Here is a 19310-nt window from a genome sequence, read left to right as displayed (position 1 = left end):
AGATTTTCTAATCCTTTTTGCAGAGCATCACTAATAAATAATTTTAAAAAATTATTTAATTTGGGGAAAATAGAAATTGAATTTAATTAAATAGTAAAAGTAAATAAATCGTAATTAATTAAATAATAAAATATTTAATTAATTTTAAAGGAAGGAAGGTTGCATGATTGAATGATTAAATGATTAAGATAGAATATAATGATTAACTATGATGAAATGTGATGATTGAATTAATCTAAAAGAATAAAAAATAGATTAATTAAATAATTAAAGAATTATTTAATTAATAAAGATGAATAATTAGTCTATTAGTCATGAGACATTTTTAGGTGTCTGCATAATGATCATGGTCATTTTCTTTTATTGAAAATAGGAATAGAGTGAGAGTCACCAAACCCACATTAGCTCAACAAACTGATGTTGGATCATCAAACCTAGTAGACCTATTGAGCCATCCAACTTGTATTGGGATTCAGGTGTCTCAACCTTTGCAAATCCTAACATTGATTATTGGATTTATTTCATTAATTAATTTATTATTTAATTTGATTAATTTCTTACTAATGTTAAGTCACCTAGTGGGATCCATTGGCTGGGTGGCTTCCTGCTTGGCGGTGACTGTATGACACATTTGATATACATGTGGAAGTAGGTGTCCCACTTTGAGGATCTTGTATTATTGATATATAAGTGCCAAGTGTAATGTTATGACAAATTTACATTAGAATCTATGACACGCTTACATATGACAACCTCTAACAGAATGGACAAGTGTCAAGAGACACCTTTGCATGTAGAAGGTGGGTGCTCAAGTTGGGTTATGACATGCTCTAAGAGAATCAACTATTAATAGTCCATTATGACAAATTATCTTGCAATTGTACTTGTCATTTATTATAGATTTTATAATAGTTGTAAGGTGTGTAAGAACATTTGTCATAACAAAATATAGCAAATTTTAGGCCCCCAACTTCAGAGGTTTGAATGAGGAGTCAAAAAATGATGTGCATGTGTCATATGTGTGCTTACATGTGGCTGGGAAACATGTGCCAAGTGTTTGGGATGGCCATCTCTTCTAGCTTCCTCTAGAAGCTACCTCTATACTAGTATTCTCTATATAAGGATGTATTGGAGAAGTATTATGTATGTAAAGTTTTCTTGCAGGTAATGTTATGCTACCAAAATTGATTTAGAGTAATTAGATTGATTCTTGAAAACTCATGTTCATGGTGCAATGTACTATCATTGTATTATAATAGTTATTTTAGTTAATACAAAGTATTGTGCTTTCAGAGTGTGGAGTTTTTCTCCCAAAAAGGTTTTTCTCACATATATCGTGTGTTCATTGCGATTATCTTTTTGCATGTTTAATATCTCTATGGGTATGGGTTTATTTATTCTGTAATAGTAAAATATTTTTAAGAAAATTTGCACTATCTCCTCCACTAGATTAGTGTTAGGAAGCAATTTCCACACATTTGCTTCCTTTCAACTTCAATATAAGATTCATAGTAACCTTAATCCATGTCACATAAAACAATAAGATACTATTAATTAATTTTTGTTCAATACAAAATTATTCTGTAAATCTTTCTTCAATACCATAAATAATTGTTTTTTCTCATATTAGGAATGCCTTGGGGTGAGCCTTCCCATTTCTTCTAGCGAATGGAACACTCTTTCAACCTACAAACATGGAGGACGTCTTCCTATATCTTCTAATAAATAGAAAGTTCATTCAACTTCACAAGACGAAAAGAGTTAAAATTTTCTAAAATTCACATAATTTTTTTATTTTATTATTATTTGACATTTAAGCATACCATGAGCTTTGATATCCTAAAAAGAGTTTCAGTAAAGATGGTGAAAAATACCGCCATTTCTTCAGCTTGCTTTCAACATTCAGTAAGATTACTGGGCTTCACTCTTCAATCATAAATGATTCACTTAAGTGCTATCTATATAGACTAATTCTTGCTATGTTATGATTCCATGCAACAAGAGCATACTATAGATTTACCCAGAGAGATACAATTAACTTTGGTGTCACTCCAAGAGAGTATGGTACAACTAAACAACCATGATAAGGATTAGGAGATATCCTAGACTTGGAGTGACTCCAAAGCTCTCTTTCTGTTATTTAATACCAAGAACGAAGATTCTGCTGCTGTAGGAAGATCCTATGTGTTCAAGGTTATTGTGACAAATTTATGGGAGTAATTGGCTTGAGAGTGAGCAATCAAAACACTGGGCATCCCTTAACAACAATGCCTGGGGCTGTTGGACAAGAAGCAAGAGGACAATGATCCAGCTCAGTACCCCACCAGCTTAGATTCTTATCTCCTGTGCCAAGCGCAAAGTACAGTAACACTCCCATGAATGCTGTACCAGCATCAAGGGCTGCAGATAGAACATAATTATACCTCTGCCACCATCTCTTCCTGAAACGGAACACAAAATAATTGAAGATAGTACCAGTTATGATCCAGGAAGAGATGTTGGCAGGAGTGGCAGGAGGCATGCCAGCAAAACCATATGTGATGACTGGTATGTTTATCAGTGAAATCCACTTTTTCTCGGGAAAAATCTTACTCAGAACCCAAAATGGTACAGGTAGAAGTGCACCCACAAGGAAAAGCCACACCAGATTTCTGTACATTCCATGCTGCCCAAACAGGCGCTTCGGACCCACAAGACCCCAGATAACAGATGCATCAAATGTGACTCTATATTTTGGACATGTCCAAGGGCTGTTGGGAGGTAAAGCATCCACATCACATATGTTCTCTATAGATTCCAGCATCCACCATGCAACAGAAAGATTTACTATTCCTGTAATTACTGTAGCCACAAGCTGTAGAAAAAGAAAAAGAATAAAATTGAGAATGGGAGAAAACAAAACTTTAGTGAATACAGATACAGCTAAAAAGGATAACAAATGAGGAAAAAGTGATTTACTGCTGGGTGAATGAAGCTTTCCCAAGAATTAGATGTAAAACTGAAAATTCAATCAGAGCAACATCAATCATACCTGAGCAGTGTACATACACCGTGGAGGAATTTTCATGTAGTAGCCAAGCTTGAGGTCAGCAAGAAAAGACAGTGCATGTACACTGCTGATCCTGCCATAGATCTTGAAAAGTAGATTTGCTATGGGCTTCCCAGGCAAAATGTAACCAAATATGAACTGTGCTATAATGTCATAACCTGGTTGCTGTATGTATGAATAGCATCAGAGATATATTCAGACAGATTAATAAGCTAATAGGAGAAAACAAAGAGGTACATCTATTGGGCTTTGAAAATAAAACAATAAAAGCCATATGTGCCTTTCCAAAAGTGGATTTAAACACAATTTAGGATGTATGCAAAGTAAGTAAGTTAGTATATATATATATATATATAAGATTTGAAGTAAATTTCCTTCCATTTTAATGATGGATCATGAAATTTGATATAAAATGTTAATGATAAAAATCTCACAATTAAATCTAGAAATCTATATGATAAATTGTAAAAACTTCATGCTTTAAGCAATAAAAAGATGTCAAACCTGATTTGTAGTTGCTTGAATGACTCCAATTGGAAGAGTTAAGAACCATGCCAGTCCACATGCTAATATCATACCCCACCATGGAAGTTGAACTTCTTCTTCCCATACAAATGACAATAAAAGGCAAAATGCCATGCTGCCAAACAATAAGACTAAGAACCACCACTCTGGGACATCCTTATAACGCTTCATCAAACGCCCATGTATATCCAATTTTCCAGCATTCATAGCAGATCTGCTCCTCTTGAGAATGTCACTGTCGTCATAAAATTCATGCCTATTCATTGTTGCAATGGCTGGCACCTAATCTCTACTAATTTTTCAGATTATAAAGGAAAAGAAACAGTGAAAGGGGCTTACTGTCCATTGAAGAGGATCACATGTGTAATTGTTGCTGCAATCCTTGCAAAGCCTGATCCAATAGAGAGAGCAAAAAGGGGACTGAGATATATCTTGCCATACTCATGGTAGGCCTTTACATCCAAATCATACCGTGGTGTCAAGATCCGTGTGGTATCATATTTTTTACCATTAGCCGTAAACAGATGGCTAGAGAAGATGGGAAACTTCCTTGACTCAAATACATTGTATTTCCAGTAACTTATAGGAATAACTATGTAAATAAACATTACAAAGCCAACAGTAACATTTAAAATTGAAAACCATGGTGTCACAAGGGGACTTCCATGATATGCTGAAATTCCAGCCCAATCAAAGGATAATGCTCCAAAACCCAAACCCTTGTACCCTGAACCAAGTTGATTTGCTGTGACACTATGTGGCCAAATCCAACAAACCCAAGAGAAAAATGTCAGTATACTGAACATGTATCCAGGCAATGTGTAGTATGCAAAGCTGGCCAATGCAAGTATTATGAAAAACTGCATACGTGACAATCTCTTCCTAGAATGGTCCTTTTCATGAAGAGCGCTGAATCAAATTCAAACAGGTATTTATATTAGAACAAATGAAAAGACCCATATCATTTTAAAAGTTCTTTTAGTCAAAAAACATATTTGAAGGCATACAAGGAAAAATTTAGTGTTATAGCTACTTGAGGCATAAGAATGGCAAAATGAGGTTGAAAAGTTTGAATTTGTATTTCTTTGCTATTCAGTACTTTTCACACTTCTTAGGCTGCAAAGAACTCTATTTTCCCTACTCAATATGCTAAATGCGAGAGTCGATATTCCTCTAACATATAAAACATTTTGAATTTTGTTGAGAGTTAAGTTTTGAAACAATGCACAAGAGAGCCCATTTAAGAAAATCAAAATATGATAGTAAAGGCAATGTATGGAAAAAAAATATGGGAAATTTGTTCCCGTAGGAAAAAATCTTGACTAGAATGAGGATTAGCATTTTGACCCTCTACATCAGTTTTCATTTAGTCTATTTGTCTGTTATTTGTACTCGACCAAATCTGTTCATCTAAACATAGTTCGTCATATCAAGGCATATTAAATATTCCCTACTTAATTAGCTTTCTTGACCTGTGTAAAACCAAGCATAAACAATTCTTAGGCGGCAAAGAATTATTCTGTTTTCTTGTTTTGCTCTCTTCTTTCCAATAATAAATCATGTAGTTTGATCTGAAATGTCAAAAAAACTAACAAACACAAACTAACACAACAACTACCAAAAACTACACACAACAAACAATTTTTTTATTTTTTCTTTTAACAAAGGGAGGGGAGTAGTTATGCACTAGAATCAGCTTACCTAAAGAGAGAGACCTGTGCCAAGTTGGAAGGCCACCACATATCTGCAGGTTCAACTAGATATTTCCTCAGCAAACCAGCCCAACCATATCCTAAGATCTGGAAGAAGCCAAGAGGTAACAGAAATGTGTTCATCAATAATAACTCAACAATATAAATCCAAGAAAATCTACTATCAACTTTGTTCTATGTATTTAATGATAATCTAGCGAATGTAAGAGAGAAAAAGATAATAAATTCGACTTGTGCAAATCAGTAAAATCAAGGGATCATGTAGAATGAGAGGAAACTTCATTCAGATCAAATGAGAATGGCTGTTTTCATTACTGCCAATGACCCTTGTTGGGGATGACCTTTCAAATTGACTATATTCCCAAACAGCTTGGTTGAGCTACCAACAAATGCAGAAGAATCCATGAGAATTGAACTCATGACTTCTTCCCATGCATGGAAGGTCAAGACACTAAATGACTGTCATTATGTAAATCTATTTTGTCAGGCATTCTGTATATCATATTCCGAGACCAAAAGCTATTCTATGTAAAATATTTAACGAAAATCCTATATTCAAGCATGTCCACAAGATCAAATTTTCTAAAAGAAACATGTATTTAATAAAACATGAAACAGAAAGAGATGTGAGAGCTTGCCTGTGTTGTCAGTACAATTATGAGAGCTACAATAAAGCTAAGATTTTGCTTGTAATAAGCTTTCATGACGTTGATTGCCCCAATTGAATATGCATCTCCACCCCCAGAGGAAACTGCATTGTTTGCAAAAATGGTTATGAGGACATGCTCTTTCATATTGAAGGGGCCCGGATTCAGGCTGTATTCCCACCCAATGAAGGGCACATGCATCTTCCTGGTTGGGAGAATTGCTGCCATGAATCTCCCAAGTGGCAAAGCCAAAATCTGGGCTAAAATAGCAGATATGGTCAAGGGCTGTGTTCTGTAGGTGTAGAAAGTGTTGAGAAACATGATCAGGACACATGATATGAAACCCAGAACCCATACTCGGAATGTGAATACAGGCAGAGTAGGGTCATCAGTAACAGGCACCACCAGTGCCACTTCTTCTATTGGTGATTGATCCTCCACCTCTTTCTCCTCCTGAGCAGCATCCATCACATGTCTGGCCATCGTGCCAGCCTAAACAGTACCCTGCTCTAAATCAATTCTGAATATCAGAAAACCAAAAAGCTGAACCAAATCACCAAATGAGTTGGGCTATATAATATTCTGCAATCTTCACTACATATGTTTAGACAGCAAAAAGAACATATTTGATTTATTATTATGTTTGAACCCCTACCACAAAATGAAACAAACAAAAACAACATCAAATATTCACTCCAATAGCACAAACAAAAGTACCAAGTGGGTAGTAATAAACCGAATAGGATCAACAGACCACAGAAAATTATCCTAAAAACAGAAGCGAAGAATTGAGAAAACATCTACTAGACATCAAGAAAGTGAAAAGCTCAAGCTAACTCAGGAAAGAAAAATCTCAGAAAAATCAATGATATTATAATTCTAATCAACTATCTCTCAATTTTGGTAAGACAGGAACCGTCTGAAGGATAACGTAGTTCCAAACCTTGCTGACAGCTATAAGTTAAAAACCCACAGACAAAAAAGAGACCAATCCAGCTACAAGCCTTGTGGATTTATATAGCACATATAGAAAAGCTGCAAGCTGCTTCTATTTCAAAATTATAATCCAAGGTGGTTCGAATCTTCATAGTCAAAAGTTCAAAACACTGTTTGGCACTACAACCTGCACCAATAATGCTTAAAAGAAAAAAGAATCAGACCAGGTAAACTATGGGTAAGTTTTCACTGAATTCAGTTGAAAAGTGTATATATCACAAGACAAAAACCAGCAAGAAAACTCAAAGTTGCTGACAATTCATCAGAATATTTGGCTGACAAAAGCTTAGCAACAGTATAGACAAATAATGGACTTGAGCTGGTAGTACACCCATTGAAATGTTTTTATTAGCAGAAATCTTAAAAGCTGCTTACAATTCAAATGATAACCTTAGTTTAATCCCAGCAGCCAAAAACAAAACATCAAATCACTGAAATGAATAAATGCCCACAAACAAAAGCCATCTTACATATTCTTTTTGCAGCAGAATAAAACAGAGAAGACAGAGAATGGAATCAAATGCAAAGAAACAACTTACTTGAGAAGACAATACAATGTAGCCAATACCTGTGGAGAATAAAAATGGATGTCTGTCTGACAGGGGGTGCATTGCATTTTATATCAACTTGTCCAAAGACTCTGTTTGCAGTAGTGCGGTTGCTGTAAGTGGGTTGAATAATGTTAGTGGAGTGGAGTGTGGAGCTCACGCAGAGGAGCGTGTTATCACCGTGTTACTCTATGCATTCCATACTGCTTCTACTGCGTTTAACCATTCTTTAAATTCTAATTCTCTCTGATTTACACACGTAGAACATTTACTTTTTAAAGTAAATGGAATATAAGGACGGTCTGAAATAGAATAGAAAAGCAACTAAACAATCAATCATCCTAGTTTTGAACAGTGTTACTGGAATTCAATGTACAGAATTAAATGTGATATTCAGCTTGAATTTTGATTAATCACATATATACTTCGAATTTTGTAAATTAATTGTTTTTTATTATAATTCATCTTTATGTTTATGAATTGATCTTCAAGTCTACGAAACTGATTTTTGGAATCTAGAAAACTGATCTTTGAGTCTAAACTAAAACAGTAGAAGTGAATGAACTGGTGGGAAATGTGCAATTGTAATAGATTTGCCTCATTTTGTTGTACATATGCCTGATTTGACTCACTAAGCAAGGGTCATGTTTTGTTGAGTCAAGCTGCTAGATATATTGATTCAACAACTTTGAAATAACGATTCAATACAGTAAGCAAGCATATCATATGGATAAGATGATGATGCAAGTTGATGATGTAATTAGGATGTTTATTAATATTTTTATGATTCTTTTGTGTGAATACTTTTGTTATGGTTTCTAGGTGATATAATATTATTTCAAAATTTAAAGTGAATGCTTTTAAATCTAACAACATAGCACACAAGGGTTTCATCGTATAGTGTGATGAATTAGTCATGACATTGTTGTTGTTGTCACCAAGGTTCAAATCTCTAATGGGCTTTGTAAAAATGGGTTTTGTGATCACATTGATCCAATGTGATCATGGGTTTGAACCTTTGTGTTGACACTTCTAGAGTTCATGCCAGGTATCTTGTTCTTTAAATTGTGCTCCAAACCCTCTTTGGGCTAGTGTGCTCATGAGATTTATGCTCGAGATGAGGTCCCTTGTTTGTAGCCTCACTTAGACTTGGGCCAACTAAAAATCCCGAAGCTCACTAATAAGAAAGCTACATAGCGCACAAATCTACACTTGAATGACACTATATTAGTTTGCAATGGCTAATGAAGAGGTTGGCAAGGTTTTAAACTTGAAGTTAGAATTTTAAAAGTTTGAGTTTTATATCTATAACTATGGAAATGACTTAGGTTAGTTCCACACCTACGAATTTGATCTAGATGATGAGTGGGAGAACTACAGATTGGGACTAGTTTTTAGAGATGAGTGATGATGCAAAAAAGATAGGATAATGTGCAATTTCAATTTTATATAAGAATATGTCACTTGTAGATTTGCTATTGCATAAAGGACACTCTAATCAAAGCATGTCCAAAAACTAAGGGAAAAGGACATGGGTATGTAATTTTCGCTATCTTGTGTTTCCCCCACTTTGATGTGCATGTGAAAGTAAGATAAATTATCGACATAAAAATTAAATGTTTTTCAAACACTAAAAGGATATGGAGATAAACGATTCTTGTATTCTCCTTGCAATAAACACTCAATTAGAAACTTGCAAAATAGAAAAAGTATGAATGAGTGGCATCTATTACAAATTTAAAATAGGCATTATCTACAACTTCAAAACTATTGATTGCACCCAAGTGGAAAGTGGTAAAGCTCCAACTAAGCAAAAAACTGGTAAGACTCTAACTAAGAAAAGTATTTTGAGGAAGAAAAATGTTTATAAAGCATCTTTCATGAAAATGATATCAGTCTATTCATTGCAATAAATAACTCACAAAGGATAATAGTAGCATATATACATAAAAATTATTTAAGTAATTGGAGGTAGGAAGAAAAATATATGATCATGATAGAGCATGCAAACATAGAAAAAGATACAACTGTTTAATAAACATGGAAAACAATAGGTAAGATGTGATCTTGAAAAGTATAAATAACAAGGGAAAGCAAGATGTCCTCTTAAGTTGCCCCTGACAAAGAAAAATTGAGAATCTAATGATAGATAAAATTGCTAGTAAGGATCATGTAAACACAACTAAGATGTAATATATAAGCATGATAATGGTCCTAAACATATAAGCATAAAATATAAACATGATATAGATCATATGCATGTAGGAATGTAAGCATAAAATAAACATGATGAGAATGTAAGAATGATATCATAAGTATGTGTAAGCATTAGGAACATCATGGACATATGACATACGGATGTATAAGCAAACAAGGCATGGGGGGATATATAGGTGATAAGCATGGAACAAAAGAAAAAATGAGCACTATAGAAAAATATGGGACCTAAAAAGGAACATAGGAAGCCATAGAAGATAAACATCATAAGCATGGAACATGAGTATAACATAGAAACTAACATAATCATATAACATAGAAACTAAAGTAAGAACATAAGAACCATAAAAATGCCCTCATGGAAAAAGAAGGCATAAGACATATTATAGGATGTGAAATGAGAATAGAAATCACACAACAAAAATGGCATAAGAAAAAGGCCAAAGTATAATGACATATAAGAAAAATAAGCAAGGAGGATCACAATATACATAACATCGGAAAAAGGTCAATGTAGAGATGATACCAAATATAAGGAATAAGTGACATAAAGACCACAACATAAGTTCAAAGCCACGTGCATTAACATACACCACTAAAAGTGTCTTTGTGACATCTATATGATAATATGATACTAATAAGGAACATGGAAATAGCAAAAGAAAAACATAAAGATAAATGAAAACAAGTATAAATTGTAACAGGGAGATAGGTGAGGATGACCAATCAATAAATTGGTTCCCATCAATTATGTCTATTGTGGATGTAAAAAAGTTAATTATGAAAATAGGAAACAATTCAATGAAAGAACCTAATTCACACTCAACATATCACTCAATAAAGTACAACATCAATGTATGAAATAACTAATAATAAACAATAATGCATTTCACATGAAAACCTTAGTATTTATCCATTCTATGTATTTGAAATGGTAGATATGTGGATTGCTCTTGCAATAGCATAACCTTTATAACACAATAATGATAGTATGATCACACAATTTCATTATAGTATGGATGCTCAAAGATTGTGTAGAATTGTTGACAATTGACACTCATCCGGTAAGGTTCATGGCATTATGGGTTGTCATTGATGGCAACTCATCATCTCAGGGTACATGGTTTCATAGTTTAGTTAACCAGCATACATTGCACTTAACCGGTATTGGTATTCACATTGCTTTACACTGACACCGACGGTCACTTCATACCTAGCTAAGTCCTGATCCCGGTAACATGTCCAGATCTCAGTAACGTGTATATGGAACCCTGTAATGGATAGGACCCGGCTAAAGAAATATTTTGGTCCCGATTATGTCTTAATGGATTTCGGTAGTAATGTGTGATGTCCAACATGGTCATTGGATTTATGTTTGATTTTCATTATGTTCCGGCAGCCGAATTGTTTATGTTTCTTGTTGAAGCCAACATGGTTAAGTTAGAAGGATATTTAAGAAGATCACTTCAGTAATAGTTCATATATGTTAGATAGCATGCGATCTTTTGATTGCAAATATTTCAATGAGTTTCGGTATGCGATTGGAAGCAACAATGTGTAGTTTCACATGCACAGCTTAACCGGTAGTAGAACAGAGTATCAGAGAACCGGTATATAGAGGAGGTTATCAAAGCATTCACTGAAACTTATCCAGCATGGTCAGATGCTATTTATAAGTTCATTTTCATTTGTAAACACTTTGTAGTGTTCTGTAAGTTAGTGAGACTTCCTATATTTTGTGTTTGAGTAGTGAGCTCTAGGCGGTTGGTCTTTCTACATGTGCAGACCCTCTTATGTAATATTTGTATACCTTGATCAAGTATATAGATATTGTGGGTATCAGCCCCACCATGGTTTTTCCCTTTCCAGGGTTTTCCACGTACAAATCTTGGTGTTATGGTGTTGCCTTTCATTGTGTTATTTTGTGTATACATTCTAATTTTATTTATTGTTAACCAGTTAATAAGAAATAAGTTCAAAACTAACTTTACCGGTAGAACACTGATTCACCCCCCCCCCCCTCTCAGTGTTCTTGGATTTCAACAATTGGTATCAGAGGTTGGTTCCTTGGAAGAAGTTTAACCACTTGAGGAAGATCCAGAATTTGGAATCAATGGAAACCAGTCTGCAACAACAACTTAGACTTGCTCTTAAGGATCTTGATAATGAGCAGATGGAGAATAGTAAACTGAAAAATGAATTGAAGCAAGCCTGTCAACACATCATTTCATTGCAAGGAAAGATTTCAGTTGTCAAGGCTAAGAGAAGAGAAATTTGTGATCAATTGCAAAATCAAAGTAGTGATGAGGAAGATGCTATGAAGGATCATTGTCAGAAACTTACTCAGGAGAACAATGTCTTGAAGAATGAGATGCAAGCCCTAACTATGAGGATGTTCAAGGAGATTGAGGACAGAAAGAAAAATGAATAAACCTAACTCAAGAATTGAAGGATAGATCTAAGGAATGCAACAGATTGACTCATGAGAATGATATGTTGAAGCTTGAGTTGACCCAGTCCCGGAACAATGAACAGGAACTTGAAAGACAGATTATTATCATGAGAGATGATTTGGTTATTGCAAATGAATACAAGGACAAGCTCAAGGATAGCTCTGCTAAACTTGATGAACTGTTGAAGAATCATAGAGCTGCTAATGACAAAAGAGCTCTTGGTTATGAAGAAGGAGAAAGCTTTGATACTGCATGCACAACAAGATACATCAACCAAATAGAAGCAGAATCATGTCAACCAGAACCAGAAATCACTAGTAAGACAACCTAATGCTCACAAATTCAATGGTACATGCTTTATTTGTAATAAATATGGTCATATAGCTAGTTAGTGCAGAAATAGGAATAATCATAACAATGCATCATTCATCGGTCTTCGAAATGTAAGATGTCATGCATGTAGTAGATTTGGACATATGGCTAACCAATGTAGATCAAAAGAAAATCAAGTAAATCAAGGAGTTAAGAAGGCAGTACAGAAAAACAACATTGTTTGTTATACATGCAACAAGATTGGGCACATTGCTAAATATTGCATAAGTAAGAACCCACCGGCAACTAATGGAAATGCAGATGAGAAGGGAAAAGAAAAAGTGGAAGACATCAAGAAACAACATGAGATGTGATGGGTAAGAAGATTTGATACACAAATGGCAGAACAACCGGCAGAGTCATTAGGTCCTACACCGACAGTAGATACAATCGGTAACTAAGGCACTCAGCCTTAGGGGTAGGCAAATCATTGAAGATCATGCAAATACCCCAGATTAGGCCTGCAATTAGAAGATTCTAATTACGGATGGATATTGAGGAGATTTTAGTGGTTTACCAGAATCCACTTGCAAATCATGTGAATCGATCAAGCCTAACCGACAACATTTATTACAATGGAAAATTAGAGTTAACGACGATACAAAGGGAAGTTAAGTTATTTTCTTCACACAACGATTGAGTATTCAAACGAGTGAATCTCCAGAGAATTTTAGAGTTCTAGAGAGAATTGAGCGAGCACCTTCTTTCGAGCAATTTGATCTCTCAACATCATTTTCGAGGTATTTTCGTGTTCTCAGAAACCCTAGCTTTTGTGTTTGGTTGTAATGGCTTCATCTTCATCCTGCATTGATACTCCCTTGGTGGTTGAGATTAAGAACCGCCCTCGTCCCATTTTCAAGAAGCATCCATACAAATCCCTTTTGGATGAGCTATTAGGTGCATTTTTGCAAGTTTATCATGGAGTTCTTCATACGAAGGATATTAGGGCATACATCCACTGCAACATTGAAGAACTTGGTGATTATGAGTTGTCCTATGTTTCACTGAAAACCTAATCTCTGACAACCAGCTGAAATCAAAATTTGCACATTTGCAGAGGAAGGGTTTCACGCAGTTTATGGATTTACCAACTTTTGATGAGGCAGAATGGGTACGCTATGTTTTGAGCCGCATTCACGGAGAATTCATCTGGTTAGACCGACCATACAAGATTACTGAGGAAGTTATCAAGAATGTCACATGTCTTTTCAAAATTGGAGGCATTCCCGGTGTTTATGGTGAAAATGGATACAACAATAACGATATTGAAAGGCTAAATGAATTCAACCATAAAACCCTAGCCTAACAACAACAAAGATCCACCATAACATATGAAGATTACCTAAGACAATGCAAATCAAATGAAATCCCAAAGATTATACCATCACATGTCCAATAGGGTTTGGATCTCCATTCTTCCTATCTCCATTGATCTTGCTTGATATATTTGCTCTCAAATTTTATGTGTGCACAAGAGCTCAACAAAGAATGGAATGTGGTTGCAAGTAGGATCGTAGTGTAGTCAAGTGCATAAAATTCATTAGCCAGGGTTGATAATGAAGGAAGTATCCTCTTATATAGAAGACACTATATGAAATGGAGGGATAAGATTGAGAGGTGTAAAAGGAGGTCGGCTATGATTAGAGGGTAGGTAAAAGAAATAATAAAATAATGAAAGGGGTAGGTAGTGTATGAATTAAGAGATGAATGACATGTGTCATGGGTAGAAAAGGCTAATGAATTAATTAAATAAATAAAGATTTATTTATTTAATAGAAGAAGTGGGATCAATTAAATAAATAAGATATTTATTTAATTTAGGAAAAAGATAATTTAAATAAATAAATGTATTTATTTAAATGAGAAATAAGGCTAGAAGAGGATAAATGAATTAATTAAATAAATAAAGATTTATTTAATTAATAGAAGAATTAAGCTTAGAAAATTAAATAAATAAAAATATTTATTTAATTAGACATGACAATTTTAGGTGTCTACATTTTGCCCCTCTTTGAGACAATGCGGCTTGTCGCGTTGTTTCAAAGAAGATAAGATGAAGTGATACAGAGTTGCCCCAAGATGGGAATGATATGCCCCCTCGAGAGATTGGATGAAAATGTCTGGAAAGATTGTAGACAATCTCTCGATAAGAAAGAGAGGCTAGAATGGACTGACCAGATAAAGTGACAGAGTCATGGGATAATGAAGACTGACTCGGGAAACGAGGGCTAGGGCAGTCTATAAGATAGACCACGAGGGAAATACATCCTCATTGTCATCCATACATCCACGAGAGCAAAGTGCAGAGTGAGAATAGAGCAGCAACAATTAGCAGCGATGGCATTGGTTCATAGATTCGATCGCGTTCGCCTATTTCAGAGGCCAGCAGATGCAGGAGAGCCAGTAAGTACCGCAAAACCGCCTCGTACTTTGATGCATTTATTGTTGTCATTAATGCATGGTAGATAGGGCAATAAATGAGCTTTAGGTTAGGGTCAAAAAATGTCAACAAACGTCCAGGTGCATCTGCGTTGGTGTCAGACACGTCTATGCTCGCGAGGCGCATCTGTGTTTGTGCCAGGCGTGTCCATGATGGAAAATGCGTCTGTGCCAAATGCGGCTGCATTTGTGAGGTGTAGGCGCGTTTATGCTAAGAAGGCATGTCTGTGTTGCCCAGGCGCGTCTGTGCAGAGCATAGGCACGTCTATGTAGTCTTCAAGCGCGTTTATGTCAAGTAAGCGTGTTTGTGTCCAAAAATGTGAATTTGTGTCTTCTAGGTCAAATCGGCAGTTCTGTGATGAACATATGCTGTCCATTGGATAAACTGCTGAGAGGATACACTCAAGCAGGTCCTCTAGGGAAGACTAGGATAGATCAAGGCACTTTGCGATGAACAGTGAGTACCAAGATAGAGTACTTTGTGATGAACATGGAGTACTAAAATATGAGCAGCACTTTGTGATGAACAGGGAGTGCAAATGTGAGCAGCACTTTGTGATGAACAGGGAGTGCCCAAACACGTAGTACTTTGTGATGAACAGGGAGTAACACTAGGATAAATAGCAACACTTTGTGATGAACAGGGAGTGTCACTAGGATAGATAACCATATGCACTTAGATAAAAAGTAGCATTTTGTGATGAACATTGAATGCCACAATGACTGACATGATTGATTTGCTTGACTGCAGGAGTATTTGCCTATGTTGGAGTCACGAGAGAGATTCCCATCAACTCAGAGGTTGCGACCTGAGCTGACAGCCGAGGATAGGGCTGCGATTGAGGCTATGGGATTGATACATATTCTGTATGTGCCTAAGTTTCGGGTGAACATGGGACTGCTGACTGCACTGGCGGAGAGGTGGCACTCCGAGACTTGTACGTTTCATTTGCCGATGGGTGAAATGGCAGTCACCCTTGAGGATGTATACAGGATCCTGAGGATACCAATCGACAGGGAGCTGATTCCCTACGATCGAGATGGAGACAGGGAGGCCCTGAGATGAGTGTTCTAGGACCCAGGATTGGAGATGAGGGCTGGACATGTGGCTTGGGACACTATGATAGCTACAGGATTAGCGCTGCCAGCAGTGATAGGAGGAGCGATCAGTGGGTTCTTGTGTCCTGATAGAGCGACACGAGGGTTGGCTGTAGGGTGGGGAGGTGCACTGGAGACACTGGTGACACAACACACTAGATATGCTTGGGGACCGTGTATGCTAGCGCACCTGTATTATGAGCTGCATCAGTTTGTGTACCACGGGTCAGTGGGATTGGGCTGCAGGGTCACATTGTTATAGGTGTGGGCCTATGAGCATCTGCCAGTGACGAGACTGATACATTTCAGAGGTAGAGGTCACGGGCGCAGTTTTGTACACTTGTACGACATGATCACCTCGCAACCACGGATTGGCAGGTTAGAGCACTGGCGGCGGGTGATTGATGATATTGACATGGTCATATGGAGGCCATACCTGGGATGTGAGCGGTGGGAGGATGATGTTGTAGAGCTTCCCTACACCTTCCAGAGTAGGTACCTGATTGGGCGGATGCCCTATGTGCTGGAGAGGCAGCTAGCGGACAGGGTGGACAGACAGTTCAGCAGGATTCAGCAGATGCCATGGGGTTCAGGCATGTATGCATGGACCGTCAGGGATCAGGCGCAGTTTGGGCCACTATTATCATATGATCAGGTTGTGACACAGCTAGTAGAGATGATGCCCCTACCCTAGGACATGTGGCCAGAGATTGAGGATGTCAGCATGGATGCTGAGTACACAACATATTGGGCCGAGCATCCATTCCCACGCCCGACGGATCCAAGAGAGCTACTAGATGGAGATGATGGTGGGGATGGGGATGATGATGGAGATGATGGGGGCAGAGGCTGACAGAGGAGGAGGGGTGCAGTTGGAGAGAGGAGGGTGGCACCATGGAGGGAGGGTGGAGACGACACAGGGGCTCAGGTGGTGAGGGGTCATGGTGGATTACCGCTACAGGTGCCAGCAACACAGGGTCCTAGATAGGTGTAGGTGCAGGGACAGGTACGAGGACAGATACAGGGACAGGTACCAGTACAGGCATAGACACAAGGGCAGGCACTCATACAAGGGGAGCCATAGGCAAAGCCACAGGGGGCTGAGGCAGAGGAGGATGAGCTGACGGAGCTGAGGGAGATCTGCCAAGGACAGGAAGATGAGATCTAGGAGTTGGAGAGAGAGAGGGATAGGCTCAAGAGGTGGCTCAAAGATACTAAGCAGGAGCGGAATCAGGCCATTCAGTGCTACACAGAGGCTGAGACAGCACTAAGGGCTGGGAGGCAGACAACAGAGGACATAGGGGCCGGATATGCCTACGTCCTGCGGGTAAGGGAGGAGATCAGTTATTGGCGGGATCTCTATTATGGTGCAGTGCCAGCTGATTAGTGGGCGAGGAGCTTCCATAGACCATCACGGACAGTGATAGCTATGGGAGGGAGCCAGAGGAGACAGGCGTCTAGTGGTGGGGTTATGGGTCCTCCACCACCACCAGATAGAGGAGACAGGAGGGATGATCCTGGGGTGGGTCCTTCGGGTGCTCAGATTCCATCGAGGCTAGGTGGCTCCAAGGGAGGGAGTTCATCATAGCCGTAGAGGGCTCCCTATGTATCAGTATTGTACCATTTTGTATGATGATGTAGACACCTTCGGGTGATTGTAGCCATATGATTTTGACATCATTGTATCATGACACTTTATATATATATATATATGAGATGATTCATCTTTGTGGCAGCTATATGCCTGCGTACCTATGTGATGAGATGTGCTTATGTGATGCTTATGATAGGGATGCAAATATGTATATGATGCAATGCAATATTTTTTTGTTTTTTTGTTTTTTTATGTTTTACATGTGTATGCAAATGTAAATGTGAATGTATGTAATGTAGATGAATATGATAATGCAAAAACTGTAAGCTTGCTAACATGTGTTGTGTGTAGGATGTGATGCAGTTGTGATATCTATATGTATGTATGAAATGCTTATATGTGGTAATGCAGGTGCAACTACATGAAATGCAAATGTTTTTGGTGTGTCATTATACTCAGTCATGTGATAGCAGGCTATGCGAACTCAAGAAGGACAATGGAAGTCAATCAAGAAAGGGGAATGAAAGATAGAAGATATGAAAGTGAAAGAACTTCTTGTGCATTATCATAATTGAGCTTTATTATGGCAAGTAGGTTATGACAATCGAGGCATATGTTCGACCCAAAAAGTCATTGTACCTATTTGCATGGAGATAAGATAGTCACAAACAAGGAATGCCCCAGTTCATACTAGACTCACAGTGTCCTCATATCCTTGGACAAGTCATAGCATTACTAAGAGACAATCCACAGACAGCAAATAAAAATAGGTGACAATACCCCATTCTCGCCTTTCTAGTCAAAGACATCCTGGAGATAGAATCTCTAGTCAGAGACATCCTGGAAAAGCTAAAAGACATGTCACCAGAAAGATAAAATCAAAAGAAAACCAAGACTCGACACCAGCATCCACTGTAGTCCTCAAATTTAGTGTCTCTTGTCACTTGTATAAGTCTTATTTGATTGTGATCACAATGTTTACTTTCACAGAAAGGATAGATAGCACTGAACCATATGTTGTTTGAGTCTGTTGAAAGATTTGATTTGTTGAAGCCCATTGTTGCTGCTGTGTCTCATCTGAAACTGACTGAATCCATGAAACTGATACTTTATTGCAGAGAAGATGAATTTTTATTGCGGATCTGTGATGCAAATGTTGCTTTATTGTGGATTGTGCACGGATAGACTGAAGGAAGCTGGAAGAAACTGTACTCCTCGAAACATGTGATGTTCTCAGTTCCACACCCATCACTAGACGTAGGATTTGCCTTAGCCATAGATAGGATCTGATTTATTATGAATGGAAAGGGAGTGAAAAGGGAGGTTTATTATGAATGGCGAACCAATCTTGGGTAGATCAATAACAAGCCATGATGGGAATGGGTAAGTTTATTATGAACGAATAGGTTGTGAGTGTGTGCAAAGTGAAGGATGAAAATGAATCCTGAAGGAGGGAGGAGCAATGTCTCTACACATGGCTCTGGTGACCCAGTTTTCACCATGGTACTTGTCCAGGGCACCACCGAAGTGGTTTTCACCGTTGGACGAAATTATTTCTCTTTACTTTTTTTGATTTTTCAATGTTTTTTGTGTCACAAGGCGCCTGTTTGCCAGGTTTTCACCAAGTATCGATTTTTTTTGTTTTATAATTTTTTTTGTA

At 37.4% G+C, this 19310-nt stretch overlaps 1 protein-coding gene across 4 annotated transcripts; it reads right to left on the bottom strand.

Moving 5' to 3' along the window:
• Positions 1–1767: 1767 nt before the first annotated feature.
• LOC131064334 (oligopeptide transporter 3) lies at positions 1768–7618 on the bottom strand. Of its 4 annotated transcripts, none has more exons than XM_057998450.2 (7): positions 7498–7618; positions 5925–6437; positions 5276–5373; positions 3914–4483; positions 3554–3809; positions 3032–3214; positions 1768–2854 (listed from the first exon to the last, which is right to left on the bottom strand). In XM_057998450.2, exons 2-7 carry the CDS (start codon positions 6414–6416, stop codon positions 2240–2242), a joined length of 2214 nt encoding a protein of 737 aa, XP_057854433.2. In that variant the 5' UTR covers positions 6417–6437; positions 7498–7618; the 3' UTR covers positions 1768–2239. The 4 variants fall into 4 exon arrangements, with proteins under 4 accessions (XP_057854433.2, XP_059074590.1, XP_057854427.2 ...); XM_059218607.1 differs by having other exon boundaries at positions 7469–7518; XM_057998444.2 differs by lacking the exon at positions 7498–7618 and adding an exon at positions 6877–7263.
• Between the last annotated feature and the right edge of the window lie 11692 nt (positions 7619–19310).

Source organism: Cryptomeria japonica, chromosome 1 (assembly GCF_030272615.1).
Source record: "Cryptomeria japonica chromosome 1, Sugi_1.0, whole genome shotgun sequence".
Taxonomy (NCBI): Eukaryota; Viridiplantae; Streptophyta; class Pinopsida; order Cupressales; family Cupressaceae; genus Cryptomeria; species Cryptomeria japonica.
Note: the sequence above shows the minus strand (reverse complement) of the source record. Positions and strands in the feature narration are given on the sequence as shown.